General features: G+C 33.6%; 1 protein-coding gene across 2 annotated transcripts in view; it reads left to right on the plus strand.

Annotated features, from left to right (window-relative positions):
* The window catches only part of GPR137C (G protein-coupled receptor 137C), a 65,772-nt gene that overhangs the window by 32,685 nt on the left and 16,014 nt on the right, over window positions 1-17,073 (plus strand). For both annotated transcript variants that reach the window (XM_007097609.3, XM_042989703.1), the window contains exons 2-3: window positions 5,645-5,688; window positions 7,420-7,648. In XM_007097609.3, coding sequence (XP_007097671.2) covers window positions 5,645-5,688; window positions 7,420-7,648 — 273 coding nt within the window. The remainder of the gene's footprint in view (window positions 1-5,644; window positions 5,689-7,419; window positions 7,649-17,073) is intronic.

Raw genomic sequence — 17,073 nt, forward strand, 5'->3', positions numbered from 1 at the left:
AACCCCACTTTTTAAAAATTGTTGTCAGTGGGGCCCTCATTCTATCAGTTCTTTATTATTTTTTTAAGAACAAATTTATTTCTACACACAACAATCTTACATGCATTTCCAAAGAATTATGGTGAGTGAAAAAAATCCAATTCCTAAAGGTTACATAGTGTATAATTTTGTTCATATAACATTCTTTTCTTTTTTCTCTAGTATAATTAATGTACAGTGTTACATTGGTTTCAGGTGTACAGTATAGTGATTAAACAATCTGTACATTACTCAGTGCTCTTCACAATAAGTGTACTTTTAATTCTCTTTATATATTTCACTAATCCCCCCAGTCACCTCCCCTTTGACAACCACCAATTTGTTCTCTATATTTTCTCTAAGAGTCTTTTTTTGTTTGTCTCTTTTTTCTTTGTTCATTTGTTTTGTTTCTTAAATTCCACGTATGAGTGAAATCATATGGTATTTGTCTTTCTCTGACTAACTTTTTTCACTTATTTCCATCTAGATCCATCCCTGTTGTTGCAAATTTCACGATTTCATTGTTTTCTATGGCTGAGTAATGTTCTATTGTATGTATGTACCATATCTTCTTTATCCATTCATCTATCAATGAACACCTGGGCTGCTTCCATGTCTTGGCTATGCATGTATACATGCATGCATGTATCTTTTGGTATGAGTGTTTTCATATTCTTTGGGCAAATACTGAGTACTAAAATTACTGGATCATATGGCAATTCTACTTTTAATTTTTGGAGGAAACTCCATACTGTTTTCCCCAGTGGTTGCATCAGTTTGCATTTCCACCAACAGTGAACAAAGGTTTTCTTTTTTTCCACATCCTCGCCAACACTTTTTTCCTTTTTTCTTTCTTTTTTTATTTTAGCCATTCTGACTGGTATGAGGTAGTATCTCATTGTGGTTTTGATTTGCATTTCTCTGATGATTAGTGCTGTTGAACATCTTTTCATGTATATGTTAACCATCTGTATATCTTTGGAGAAATGTCTGTTCATGTCTTCTGCCCATCTTTTAATTAGATTATTTTGGGTTTTTGTTTTGTTGTCATTGTTGTTTTGTTTTTTGGGTTTTTTTGGTGTTGAGTTGCATAAGCTCTTCACATATTTTGGATATTAACCCCTTATCAGATATTTCATTTGCAAATATCTTTTTCCATCCAGTAGGTTGTCTTTTTTGTTTTTTTGATGGTTTCCTTGGCTGTGCAGAAACTTTTTATTTTGATGTGGTCCCAATAGTTTATTTTTGCTTTTATTTCCCTTACCTGAGGAGAAATATCTAGAAAAATGTTGCTATCACCAGTATCAGAGAAATTACTGCCTGTGCTCTCTTCTAGGATTTTTATGTTTTTAGTTCTCACATTCAGGTCTTTAGATTCATAACCTGAGAATGTGGTTAAGTAGACTCACTCAAGTTCAACAGTATTTTAGCTAGAGTTCTTTACACCATTGTAATCCATTTTCTACACTTCACCTAAGAAATCACTCAAACATAAATTCATATTATAGAGCTTGTGGGGGTTAAAGACAATTCTTTAGAATTTTTACACAAGGCCCCCATGATTGCCCCTCCAATTTCAAATTGTGCTGCATTTCACTTACCCACATTATAACAACATGCCAAAATACTTGCTTTCACTTAAATTCACTATTCATTCATTCCAACATCTTCTGAAAACCTACTATGAACCAAGAATTATGCTAGGCACTGGGGCTATAAATATGAGTAAATTATGTTCTCTCTTAAGAGGGAAATAAAAATGTAAATAAATGCCATAAAGTATGATTAGTAAGACAAGGATACAAACTAGTTTCTCTCTTCCTAAGGCACTTAAGGTGACAATATAAAAGATGACTCTCAAGTAAAATCTTGGAGGATGAGATGGAATTTGTTATATACCAAGAAAACTTACTTCAGGTAAAGTAAAAAGACATATGAATGCACAGAGATGTGAAACTGAATCCCTTATTTTAAAAGCTGTAAATAATCCATAATGACCAGACCATAAGATTGAAGATGGGATAAAAGGATGCAGTGTTGAGAAGGTGGGGTGAGATGATGAAAGACCTGTTATGTCAGAGGAGTGTGGGCTTTGTCCTGGAATAGTATGATCAGATTTACTTTTTAAGAGGGAATTGTCCCATTATAGTAATAATTTATTCAGGCAATAGGTGCCAAAACTACTGGATGAAAGTTTGAAGAACAAAAGATATTTACATAGTCTGTAAATACCTCTCTACATTGTACTCATTACAATGAGAAAAATGGTAACTTAGTGGAGAAACCTGGTGGTGTCTACCAGGTGGAGAACCCTGGTAGATACCACCTTAACCAACTGCTCAAAGTGAGCATCATTGTAATGGGACAAATCAACATCTTGAGCCTCCTCTTATAATTCACTGAGAAGAAAACAGCACCATCACTTCTGTGGTATTCTTACCAAAATGCATTTCCTGAATCTAATTATGAAGAAACAGATAAACCCAAACTGAGAAGCATACTGTAAAATCACTGAAAAGACAATAGGAAAAATAGGAAATTAAAGGAGTTTAAATGCACAGATTAATGTATAATCCTGGAATTTTTTTCCATAAGTGGCATTATTGAAACAAATGGCAAAATCTGAATAAGGCCTGAAGATTAGATAATAGTATTATATAAATATTCAATTGTATGATTTTTGTAATTATATTGTGGTTATGTAAGAGAATTTTATTTTTTAGGGAAGTATACATTGAAGTGCACATTTAGGGTTAAAGGGGCATCACATATACAATTTACTGTCAAATGATTTTTTTTAATCATATTAAAACACGTTCATATAGGGGCGCCTGGGTGGCTCAGTCATTTAAGCATCCGACTTCGGCTCAGGTCATGGTCTCATGGTTCATGAGTTCGAGCTCTGCATCAGGCTCTAGGCTGACAGCTCAGACCCTGGTGCCTGCTTCAGATTCCATGTCTCTCTCTCTCTCTCTCTCTCTCTCTCTGTGTCCCTCCCCTGCTCAGGCTCAGACTCTCTCTCTCAAAAATAAACATTAAAAAAATTTTAAAAACATGTTCATATATAGAATATACTATTTATAGCAGCATTATTCACAATATGCAAAAGGTAGAAGCTACTCAAGTGTCCATTGATGGATGAATGAACAAAATGTGGTATATACATACAAGAGAATCTTATTCAACCTTAAAGGAAAAGAAAATTGTGACACACTTTACAACATGAGTAAACCTTGAAGACATTATGCTAAAGTGATATAAGCCAATCACAAAACAACAAATGTTGTATTATTCCCCTTATATGAGATTCCTAGAGCAGTCAAATTCGCAGAGACAGAAAATAGAATGGTGGTTGCCAGGTACTGGAGGAGGGAAAATGAGGAATCGTTTTTTAATGAATACAAAATTTTAGTTTGGGAGGATGAAAAAGTTCTGGAGATGGATGATGGCAATGGTTTGCACAGCAGTGTGAATGTACTTAATGCAGTTGAACTGTACACTTAAAAATCAAATGGTGATGGGAATGCAAGCTGGTGCAGCCACTCTGGAAAACAGTATGGAGGTTCCTCAAAAAACTAAAAATAGAACTACCCTACGACCCGGCAATTGCACTACTAGGCATTTATCCATGGGATACAGGTGTGCTATTTCGAAGGGACACATGCACCCCCATGTTTATAGCAGCACTATCAACAATAGCCAAAGTATGGAAAGAGCCTAAATGGATGAATGGATAAAGAAGATGTGGTATATATAGACAATGGAGTACTACTCGGCAATCAAAAAGAATGAAATCTTGCCATTTGCAACTACGTGGATGGACCTGGAGGGTATTATGCTAAGTGAAATTAGTCAGAGAAAGACGAATATCATATGACTTCACTCATATGAGGACTTTAAGAGACAAAACAGATGGACATAAGGGAAGGGAAACAAAAATAATATAAAAACAGGGAGGGGGACAAAACAGAAGAGACTCATAAATATGGAGAACAAACTGAGGATCACTGGAGGGGTTGTGGGAGGGGGGATGGGCTAAATGGGTAAAGGGCACTAAGGAATCTACTCCTGAAATCATTGTTGCACTATATGCTAACTAAATTGGATGTAAATTTAAAAAAATAAAAAAATAAAAAATGATGAGTTTTGTGTTATATATATTTATAAAAATAATTAAAATTATATGTAGACAGCTGAGAAGAAAAGGAAATGTAGTAAAATGAACACTTATCTTCTAAAGATAAGAGTAAAGAATAGAAGCAGAGAGACCAATTAAAAAGCTGTTGTAATATGTACCTTAGTAGTGGAGACAGAGGAAATGGGTACATCTGAGAATGATTTAAGTGGTATGATTTGGACTCCTGTATCACATCTACCTTCTGCTTAACAAAAATACAATGGATATGAGTAGATGCATAGGCTGCTATCTTTGAGCATTTGCCTAACACTCATTTGCCCTTCATAACTTGGCTCTGGCTCAAGTGTGACTTCCTTTGAGAAGTCCTCCCTGACTCTATGCAGTCTTTCCCCTTTCTCCTCACCTCTTACCACTTCTTGGACTGAATTAGTCTTTCTCCCTTCCTAGATGTTGTGATAGCATCTTTTGCATGGACATCACAATATGTTAAAATAAATGGTTTATCTATTTCTTCAATACACTGAGCTCCTTGAGAGCAGAAACAGTTACTATATTTATGAATCGACAGCACCTTTCAAAATGTGTGCTCAATAAATGCTTGAATGAATGTAATATGTTATTGAGTACATATACTGTTTTTGTTTATAATGCTATTATGCTTGCCTCTTTCCTTCCATGCCCCCAAAGTTCATACCCTATTTCAATAGTCTTATAACTAGTCTTTCTACTTCAAGTACATAATTTCTCTAAAGTAGTCTGTGCATTGATGCCATATTAATGAAATTTCATATTTTGCAGCATCTACATAAAAAAACTTCAGTATCTTCCCGTTATAAATAAAGTTCAAATTCATCAGTGAGAAATTAAGACCTTCTGCACTATGCTCTCAGAATTTACCATGTTCATTTCAAATTCTACTTACCTACCTACTTGATTTTATTCAACAAGTATTTGAGAACCTGCCCTTTGCAAGGCTTTGTGAAAGAAGGAAGTTTACTAAGTATGATATATGCTCATTCTCTTTGTGTTCATTTTTTGGTCCCCTGTTTCCTTTTGCTACTTCATTTCATCTTAGGGGAAAAAAAATCTTTGGAAAATATTCAGTCATATTCATATTTAAGTAAGTAGTTCCATTTTAACACAAAATGTGAGTAATATAATGAAGTTTAGAAAAGGTGGCAAGCTATCCAGCACAATGTCTGCCTCACAATAAAAGTTCAATAAATGTTTAAATTGAGTTCATTCTGTTTAAAATTTTAAAGATAGAAATTTAAATTTGGGACAAAGAAAATTATTATTGTTTTAAGCCTTTGGAAACCTGCTTGTTTTTGCTTCATGGTAGTTCAAATGTTAACATTTGAGTTTATTTAACTATTATTTTTTGTAACATTATTATTTGTAGTTTATCACTTTGAAACACAAAGTCAAAACAAATTCAAGAATACTATATTACACATTTTCAAAAACCTTTCTATACTCTTTTTATAGGTTATATGTAAAGTCAGATGTGCCACTGAACTTGACAAACACAAGTAAGTTTCGTGAGTAGCAAGATCTAATTTTTTTCCCAATAGACTTCTCAAAGTAGAAGGTCATGGTAGTTGAGGGTGCTGTAGCAGTTTTATAGGAAGTCCAGTGGTTAGATTAGCACATCAGAAGTGAATTGCGGATTCTACAGTTCTCCCCTCAGCCATATTGCTGCCTAACACCTGTTTTTGCTGTTCTGCTGCTGTCATGCTTTAGATGTCAGATATAGTTTCATAGGGCCTACACATATTAAAGTTAGATTATACTTTTTGGGGCAAGCGTGTGTAGAATAGTTGCATGAAATAAGGAATGTTTTGGTACTGATTAATGTCAAAAATGAGAGTGCTAAACTGGGGAGTTAGGAGACTTGGGTTTCAGACCAATTCTCCCGCTAATTCATTGGCTATTCAACTCATTTAACCTCTATATTTTGGCTTTCTAAACTATTACAATCCTCTGGACATAGGGACAATTTCAAGGTCCATTTTGGGTTTCAAGTTAATATTATTATTTTTATTATTTAATCTGAGAGAATATTAAGATCTAAACTTCTCAAACTAAAATTTTTGTACTTTGTACACTTAACAAACAAAGATTGCTTGTGACAGATTACACATTACCTTCAATTAACCTCTTTTAAACTATTTCCAAAGGCAGACAACATTTTATGATTCCCACTGTTGAAAATGATCCAAAATAAAAGATATTAGGATGCTGAATAAATTTCTGGCTCATCTTAATTTGGGTTATAAATGTATTTGAACTGGGATTACTTTCATATAGAGAGCTGTCACAGCTACTTAATACAGGTAGCCATACCTTACATGAAGAGTTTTTATGTGGTGGTCTAATTTTTCTTTACGAGATATAGGTGAGCGTTTCTTTTTCTTTTTCTAATGTTTATTTTTGAGAGAGAGAGCACAAGCAGGGGAGGGGCAGAGAGAGAGGGAGACAGAATCTGAAGCAGGCTCCAGGCTCTGAGCTGTCAGCCCAGAGCCCCACACAAGGCTCAAACTCATGAATGGCAAGATTATGACCTGAGCTGAAGTCAGATGCCTAACCCACTGAGCCCAGGCACCCCAAGGATACAGTTGAGCATTTCATTTTCAGAGTTTCTCTGTATGCATAGTAAATATGCAACTTTATAAGAAGCCAAGGTATTGAAACGCCACATATACTTTCCCTATGTTCTTCTTTAGCCATGTTTGAAAATGATATTTGCTATGGATAATCAGAAGCTCATAAGAATTGAACATTATTTAAAGCACGTTTCCTTCAACCTCTTAAAATTAATATTAGTGATCAGTTTACATTTAGATAGAGTGTATTAACTTTCCAGGAAGATTATAAAAACCTGGTAATTCCTAGAATGAAAAGGTCAATGAAAATATGGTTAGTAGTTATAAAAATGAAAAAGGCAGGATTCCTTGAATTAGTGTTAAAATAATCTTATATTATTCTTCCTGGTAGAGGCAACTGAATTCAAGTCCACGTGAGATTATTTTTAAGTTAATGTTTTAAAATCTAATGCCATTTTTAAAAGGTTTGGATACTAATTTTATAACAGCAAAGATATCTCAAGTAACTCTGAGTGGTTATTTAATTTGTATTTAATTAAATCATAAAGATTTTATACTGAAGGAGTTATTGTACCTAAAATAACACAACTAATTCAGAATTAAATCTAATCTCTCATTAGTATATAGATATCTAATAAATTTATTTTTTCCTTTCAGAATTCTGTTGCATTTGGGCTTCATATTGGCAAGCCTTCTTTTTTTAGTGGTGAACTTGACTTGTGCAGTGCTAGTCCATGGAGATGTCCCAGAAAATCAATTGAAGTGGACGGTGTTTGTTCGAGCATTAATTAATGATAGCCTGTTTATTCTTTGTGCCATCTCTTTAGTTAGTTACATATGCAAAATTACAAAAATGTCATCAGCAAATGTCTACCTCGAATCAAAGGTAAGTATGTTTCTTAAATTTATGCTTGAAAATATAACTTCAAATCCTCATCCTATGAAGCATGTTTTAGTGGAAAGCCTATGTTTTTTTTAAAGAGTATTCTGAATGTAAGGTACATTTTTGAGCTTGAAAGAATGGTCACAAGATATTAAAGTGCATTCATAACTTGGCCCTTACTAAATAACAATTTTTTAAAAAGTTTACATTGAGCATACTATATTTTCTGTGACTTATACCCTCTACATTGTAGGATAAATCAAATAGACCAGAATTTACATGAATGTATGACAAATGGTCTAATATATAAAGCCACATTAACAATTTAAGATTTCATCAGTAAGGGTGGCAGTATTGCCATTAAACAGTTTACCAGATTATGTCTGCATACATTTGAGTTAGCAATGTTAAGATGCTATACTTCTAAACTGGTGTTTATTTGCGTATAAAGATTTAGAAAATGTTACTTCACCCCATAATGTGAAGACCCTATGATTTTGAAACAGCTAATCATGTAATTAAATTTATAAATGCTTTGCTTCTGCCTTTCCTTATACTTTTTGTTTGGATCAACAAACAGAAGCCAAATGCTAACCTGTTAACAAAGAACTATAGAAGTTTCTACCACTAATCGACAGCGTGGTTGAGCAGTGAATCCGTCATCACAGTGTATATTTGATACTGGATGTGAGGGTATAGATGTGTGGATTTAGGGGTATGGTTTACACGTACACACAAGCCTGTTTTAATTAGGCATCATTACCTGTTCACTGAAGATAAGCAAGATAGTGTCTTTAACAGAAGAGTTCTCTGAAATATACTTAGATTTCTATATTGTTGTTATCCATTATATAATCCTAGTAAGTTAAGGTGCTTTAATTCAATGTATCAACTTGTCCTTTAAATTTAGGTACAGACTTTAATTTTACTTTTTAAACATGTATCAGTAGAATGCAGGATAAAAATAAAAATATATATGCAAAGAGAGAGAGACTTTCAAAAGTATTAATCTTACCTAGGAAATTATTGTATCAATTAAAGGTTTAATTGTATAAAAGGTTAGCTCAGAAATTTAAATGTTTTAGCTCATTCTAGCTTCAGTTTAAGTGTTAAAAATAATACTGTCACTGTTACAGTACATAATCTTTTGGTGTAGCAACAGCATCTTCACTTAATGTAATAACATCACCGTAACATTCAGACCTGTGCTTGTCTAGTGATAAAGCATAAATAGATTTGGTTGAACTTACATGGCTTCTTTTCTGGATATTTAACAACTTTTAAAGTTTGGTTTTACTTGCTTTGAAATAAATGTTTCTCTGAATATAAGTAAAGTTGCCGATCTAAGAAGAAAAGCTCATCTGATAACTTCTCCAGAATTATTTCAAACATCCCCTAACTATGATATGAAAGGTATTCATTTTTTTATCATTATTTTAGAAGTTTTACATTTAACAGGCGCATGGATTCAGAATTCTCTAAGAACATTACAGAGGGAAATGCTTAAATACATAACTTTAAAGGTAAACATAATAGATCTTTTGTATTACATTGTACTGTTACATAGTTCTTGGTCTTCCTAAGTTGATTATAAACTTATTTATTCAAAGAGTACAGCCTCTTGCTTTCACATTCTCCTTGTAAATCACTAGGCTCATTTTTATTTTTTGACTTCTGGACAGTAATAGCCATTTCTTTTATTTAGTCCACAAATATCAGCTAAGCATCTGCCTCTTCCCCTTTTAAACTGACCCTGTTTCCTACTATCCCTAAGAACATTTCCTTAAAAGCTCAGACTTGGATCCTTTGTTTTTCTTTTTATTCTTCCTTCCTTCCTTCTTCTAAATATTCATTGATAATGATATCTTACATAATTTGTTTCAACAAAATCTTACCTACCTTATTTCTAAATGGCACACAATATTCTTTCCTGTCTCTATATCTTTAGGCTGTTTCATTTTCCAGGAATGTCTCTCCCCCACCCACTGCTCTATTACTGTTTGTCCTCATCTTACCAAACTTTGAAGGCATAACTCTAATGTTTCTCCTTTTTATGAACTTGATTTGATTCTTTCCCTTCATCTCCAAAACAAAATTTAATTTTTTTAATGTTTATTTATTTTTGAGAGACAGAGAGAGACAGAGCATGAACTGGGGAGGGGCAGAGAGAGAGGGACACACAGAATCTGAAGCAGGCTCCAGGCTCTGAGCTGTTGGCACAGAGCCTGACGCGGGGCTCGAACCCATGAGCCTTGAGATCATGACCTGAGCTGAAGTCAGATGCTTAACCGACTGAGCCACCCAGGCACCTCTCCAAAATAAAATTTAGAAATAACTACCTGGATTCTCTTTTTATTTTTATTTTATTTTATTTTATTTAACATTTATTTATTTTTGAGGCAGAGAGAGACAGAGCATGAACGGGGGAGGGGCAGAGAGAGAGGGAGACACAGAACCGGAAGCAGGCTCCAGGCTCTGAGCCGTCAGCCCAGAGCCCGACGCGGGGCTCGAACTCATGGACCGCGAGATCGTGACCTGAGCTGAAGTCGGACGTTCAACCGACTGAGCCACCCAGGTGCCCCTGGATTCTCTTTTTAAAAAAAATTTTAAATTCTTTTAGCAGCTAGAACAATGCTGTGTATTGGTTCTCTTTTTCAAAGTAGCAACTCTAACTGGGTTTTTAAATATTAGGTTATTGTCGATTTGAATAGTTTGTTTCTGCTCTTCCAATTTTTGACTTTCTTACATATTTAAGGTTTTTACTTTGTTCTTTGTCTGTGTTCTTATATAGATACGTGCTTTATTATTTTGTAAACTAATAAGATATTTAGAGCAACATGTTTTCTCAAGTACTGCTTTGGCAGCTTTCCATAATCTTGTTATATTGTACGAACATTCTTATTTAACAAAAAAAAAGAAAATTTTCTATTTGAGTTTAAGCCATGTCTTCAACATTACATATTTATATATCAATGTGAATTAGATACTGTCTTTACATATAGGTCTTCCTTCAACTTACTTTGATGGAAAGTCTAAAATTCATACATCTATCTTATTCAGGTCCCCTAACTTCCTTAAGAAGTTATCAGTTTTACCCTCTGCTTGACTGTGTATACATTTCAGCCTAAACAGTATATAATTTCTGTACTCCAGTTTCTTGAAATAAAGTCTCAACTGTTAAATTTAAAAGCTTAATTGCCAAAAAAAAAAAATGACCTGAAGGATTTCTTGTTTGTTCATCTCCATAGCTATTCTACATTTTATCCTCAACCCAGTCCAGATGTTTTGTACTCAGACTTCATTGTATCATGGATAGAATTGTCTGTTCTGACCTATACTTTGACCTGTATCAAGAAATATGTAAGAAACATTTATCTTAAAAGTCACTATTGTATAATGTTGAGGATATTATCTATACAGCGTTCCCCAGAAAAGATATTTTTCTCCAGTTCAGTCCCAGGTAAAACAGTATTGATTAAGTCCTTCTTTTCTCTGGCCACTATGCCATTCAGAGGCAAATATGTGGTTTACCTCTACATCAATCATAGATGACCTTATGATATCCACTTTGGTTCTGGCTCTACCTCTAGTTTTATTTTACTTTCTTATTCCCCCACCACCACCAGACACACATTCTTATATATTTTTTATTTTGTTTGTATCTCTGTAACTACTTCAAATTCTCTTTTGTAATGAGGGTGGTATAAATAAATAAATTAACATAAAAAATGGCATTGGATATACTGTTGGATATGTTTGTATCTCTTTTTTCAGATATATCAATTTTTAATTAATTTGGAAAGGCCTTACTGAGAGACAACATATCATAGTGATTAAGAGCTAGAAACCTGATTGGGCACCTGGGTGGCTCCGTTGGTGGTACATCTGACTTTTGATTGTACCTCAGGTAACGATCCCAGGGCCCTGGGATCCAGCCCCATTCGGAGCCTCATTTGGGTAGGTCTCCACACTGAGGGTGGAGCCTGCTTAAGATTCTCTCCCTCTCCCTTTACCCCTCCCCTGCTCACTGTCTTTCTGTCTCTTAAAAGAGAGAGAGAGAGAGAGAGAGAGAGCGAGCTGGAAACCTGAGATCAAAGAGATAAGGCAATAAATCCCATCTCTTCTGTTACTGGCCATATGGCATTGGACAAGTAACAGTATCTCTAAGTTTCATTCAGCTGATCTGTAAAATGAAAATTATGATAGTGTTGATCTTATAGGTTGTTATGAAGATAAGAGTAGTACCTTCTAAGGTGGTTATAAGGATTAAATGAAATTTCATATAAAGTACTTAATATAAGGCCTAGCACTTGGGAAGTGCTTATGAATGTTAGCTGTTATGATCCTAACATGTACTAAAGGCTGGTAACGTAACTTCAAAAAGTTCTTGAATACCTGAAATAGTTGGCAAAATTTATCTGGAGAGGGGTGCTATACATGTAATCAGATTCTCAAAAGGAACATTGATCGAAAAAAAAAGAATAAGAATCACTGAAAAACTGAGTTCCTCTTTTAAATATTTTAATTTTACTCGACTCCACTTTCTTTACCATTTCGCATGGATTTCGGTAAGGGTTGAAGTCTCTTAATAGGTGACATTTCATCTAATATTTAACTAACTTTTCTTTAAAATCTTTAGAACAAATATTGAAATTATGTAATGGCATTTTTAATCATAGGCATTTTTGTTCTGTGATCTACTGTAACTTTTATTACAATTTCAATTTTCTTTTATTTGCATGCTCATGATAGACAATGCTTTTAACTTTTTATCTATTGCTAACATTTCAAGTGTGTCTCATTAACTTGGACAAAATATAGAATTATTTTGATTGTTTTTTAGAAACCTTTTCTATGATAAACAAACAGTTTGTATTTATTGACATGATTGCATGTTACTATTGGTCTATTTCTCCCATTAAGTTTTTTTTATTGCTGTTTGCCTTGACTTCATTTGTATGATTTCTGTGGTATATTTGAATTTATTTATTTTTTCTCAAAATTACACATAACTATTAACATTAAAATGCATACTGATAAAATTATTTTTATTCTAATATTCCTTCCAACTTCAGAAAAAAATAATAATATTTATAACAATATAGAACATAATGGACAAAATAACTTATCTACACAAAAAAGATTTAAGCCAATGTAGATGCTTAGTCCCTGTAATGACAGGTTGGGATTATCTGTATAAGAGAACACTCAAAGGCAGGATGGGAATAGAAGTTAAGCTGTTAGGTTTATATCTCTGGTCAGGGAAATGCAAAATTTTATATCTGATAAAAGTGTAAAGGGAATAATTATCTGATACTTATTGTCTCCTAGCCCAGTGGGCCATGTGCAAATAATGCATTCTCTCTCTCTCTCTCTCTCTCTCTGCCTCTCTCTCCTGAATTCCTAACAGTTTTAATTATTATGTAAACCTTTCTGTCCAATGTTCACTTAACCTTTTATCCATATTAATTTAATGTATTAAAATGGAAAACAGCATCAGCATCTTACAGAGACACAGTAACATTCAATTAGACTGATTTTTTTTTTTTTGAGAGAAAGAGATAGAGAGCAAGTGGGGGAGGGGCAAAGAGAGAGAGAGAGAGAGAGAGAGAGAGAGAGAGAGAATCCCAAACAGGCTCCGCACTATCAACACAGAGCCCAATGTGGGGCTGGAACTCATGAACCATGAGCTCATGACCTGAGCTGAAGTCAAGAGTCAGACACTCAACCAACTGAGCCACCCAGACTGATATTTCTGATCTTCCATGCAGACTAGCTGATCCTATAAGACCAAAGCACTGATTTATGGTAATTTAAGCCATAATTAAAGAAATAGACTAAAATACTATCAGTGTCTTTTTCCATCACCCTAAAATATTATGTAACCAGACTTTGGGAGGATGATGGGTAGAGAAATAGAGACTGCACCTTCCTCTGTAATAGGTATGATTGCCATCTTCCCAATACTTTGCTATAATTTCTCTCTTGAATTATGAGGATTTACTCCATCCATCTTAAGCTGTGGCACTTGGCTGCCTTTGTTACTCCAGTTCTTATACCCCAAGTCTTATTTCCTCTTCTGTTGCTGAGCAGACCCACCACACACTTGTCACATTTTTAAAAATCCATAGGAGTCAGAGATCTAATTTCATTGTCTTGGAAGCATGAACCTTTTTGAACCTGTTTAAATTTTATAATTATCGAAATACAGTTGACCCTTGAACAACAGAGGGACTAGAGGCACTGACCCATTACACAATTTAAAATCCACGTATAGCTTTGACTCCCCTAAAACTTCTTTTAATGTCTTTGGGGGTTTTTTTTAATTGAAGTACAGTTGACACACTGACTCCTCCAAAGTTTAACTGCTAATAGCCTACAGTTGACTGAAAGCCTTACCAATAATAGAAACAGTCAATTAACACACACCGTGTATACTGTGTGTATTATATACTGTATTCTTACAGTAAAGTAAGCTAGAGGAAAGAAAATGTTATTAAGTAAATCATAAGGAAGAGAAAACATATTTACAGTACTGTACAGTATTTGTCAAAAAATCTGTGGATAGTAGACTTCAACCTGTTTAAACAGTTCAGCAGTTCAAACCTGTTGTTCAAGGGTCAACTGTTTATTTTTTAATTTACTAATTGAGACTACTTTGTTTTCTTACTTTTGATCCTTAGTTTGGCATTTTATTCTCAAAATGGAAGTAGCATTTGTGAGATGTTTTCCAAAAATATGTGTTGGATTCTGCTTCTGGTAATGGCTAAGTAGCTTCTATTGGACAAACCTTCCACAAATAGCAATGATAAATTCTGGACAAAATATAAAAAGCACTGAAGGCACTGGAGAGCAACCACTTAGAAGAAGGAAATAACACTGAGTGAGTTTCCTGTTTTTTACAGCTTCTAACCTGAGGGAAGTTCTCATCCACGGGGCAGCCAAAACTAGAAGAGAAAACCTCTGTTTAACTTGCTTGAAGAATCAGAAGACAAAATTCAAGTAACTACCACAGATGGAAAATGAGTGGGAAATTTCAGGAAGAAGACAGCCAGATAGAGGAAGCCCCAAATTCTAATGATAAATTCTGCCAAATTTTTATCTGATACCTGAACTGCACGTGAGCAAGGCAGAATTCAAGCAGCACAATTAAGAAGAAAGGAATTGAACTGATATTTCAGTTGCTCTCTATACATGGAAGACAGTTTGGGATTTGAGTCTAACCACATTAGTTTTTGCTTGAAAAAAAAAAAAGGGAAAGAGAAAAATCAATACTTTTTAGAAGAATATAACAGAATCCAGACTCTCTAAAACATGTCACTCACAAGGGGCAGAGCACAATCCAAGATTACTAGATATATGAAGAAACAGGAAAAATATAAGTCATACTTAAAAGGCAAAAAGTAAAACTCGAAAAACAATCTTTGGAGGCAATCCCCCCTTCCAGATGATGTAGGTGTTGGCTATATCAGACAAAGATTTTATATTATGCTTAAGTATGTAAAAGAAAATACACTTTGATAAATAAATAGGAAAACTCAGGAGAACTAAAAACTATAAAAAGAATTTCTAGAATTAAAAAATACAATATTTAAATTAAAAAGTCACCAGTTGGGCTTAACAGAAGATTGAAGATGAAAGAAGAAAAAAAATCAATAAATCAGCAGAAAGTATCCAATTTGAAGCACAGAGGAGAGTAGGGGAAAGATGATAATAAAATGAACAGAATCTCGGGACCTAAGTATGCATAAGTGGAAAAGGAAAAGAGGGAGAAAATTATTTTGGAAAAAATATTTGAAGAAGTAATGACTGAAATTTTCCAATTTTTGATGAAAGACATAAATTTACAGCTTAGCAACCCCAATCAGCATAAATATAAAGAAAGTGTCACACAGGTTCATTATAGTCGAAGTACTTAAGACCAAAAATAAAAACGAAATCTTGAGAGCAGAGAAAAATGACGCATACATAAGGGAACATTGATTCAAATGATCACTCACTTCTCATCAGAAATAAAGGAGTCCAGAAGACATGGAAACGACATCTTCAACATGCTGAAGGAAAAATGTTATCAACTCCGAAATCTCTATCCAATTAAAATATTCTTAAAGAATGATGAAGAAATAAAAAATCTTCCAATAGAACTAAGAGGGTTAGTTACCAACAGACCTGCACTACAAGAAATGTTAAGAAAATTCTACAGCCTAAAGGGAAATAAAGTAAACTTGAATTTCATCTCTTCAGGAAGGAATGAAGAACACAAGAAATAGTAAATATTTGGGTAAATATAATTTCTTAATTTCTAAAAAAGAAATATGACTGTGCAAAGCAAAACTTACAATGTGAGGCTTACATATGTAGATAAATAATTCTCTCTATAGTATATATAACAATGATAGCAATTATAGTATAAAGGACAGGGGATAAATGTACCCATAATGTTGCAAAGTTCTTACATTTTATGTCAAAGTGGTATGATGTTAACTATTAGACCATGGAAGTTAAGGATATATATCATAATCTTTAGAGTAGTGGTTCTCAAACTTTTTGGTCTCAAGACCCGATTAGACCTCTGAGAATTATTGAGGACTCCAATATCTAGTGTTATATCCATCTATATATACATTATTAGAAATAAAAATTGAGAAATTCTAAAAATATTCATTTCTTAATTCATTTAAAATAACAATAATATATTATCCATTATGTTAACATGAATAACATGTTTTTATGAAAACTAATTGTATTTTCCAAAACAAAAATAAATTAGAAGATCGACATTGTTTTACATTTTGCAGATCTCTTTAATTTCTGACTTAATGGAAGACAGCTGGATTTTCATGTTTGCTTCTGCATTCAATCTGTTGTGATATGTCATTTAGGTTGAAGTATATGAAGAAAATCCATCCTCACACATATATGTAGTTGGAAAATGGAGGAGAATTTTAAAACCTTTTCAGATAATTGTGGATATTCTTCTTTAATACTACACCAAAAATCTGAAGTGGAGGTTTCTTGAAGGTTAGTTGCCATGCAGAATCTAAAACCATATTAGTGAACTTTCTGTACTACTATTGGTCTATCTTACACTTTGAATGATTGTGTAACATCATGCATTGATCATTGGAAGAGAGTGGTCAAGATCTTCAAAATGATGATACATTTCATTGGACAGTATTCAAAATCACATTTATTAATATTGCCTCCAATGTCATCAGAAAAGTGTTTAAGTTTTTAGAAGCTGCCATGCCAGTCTTATCATGGACATAAGAGTTTACAAGTTCTCAAAAATTCTAATTTTCATTAGAAAATTTATATTTCACCATTGACAATAGTGTCAGATATTTTCTATGAAGTGACAGGATAATTTCACTTATTTTTAAAAATACATATTCCCGGTAACCAAGCATGAATAAGCATTGTTTGTC

Source organism: Panthera tigris, chromosome B3, assembly GCF_018350195.1.
Source record: "Panthera tigris isolate Pti1 chromosome B3, P.tigris_Pti1_mat1.1, whole genome shotgun sequence".
NCBI lineage: Eukaryota > Metazoa > Chordata > Mammalia > Carnivora > Felidae > Panthera > Panthera tigris.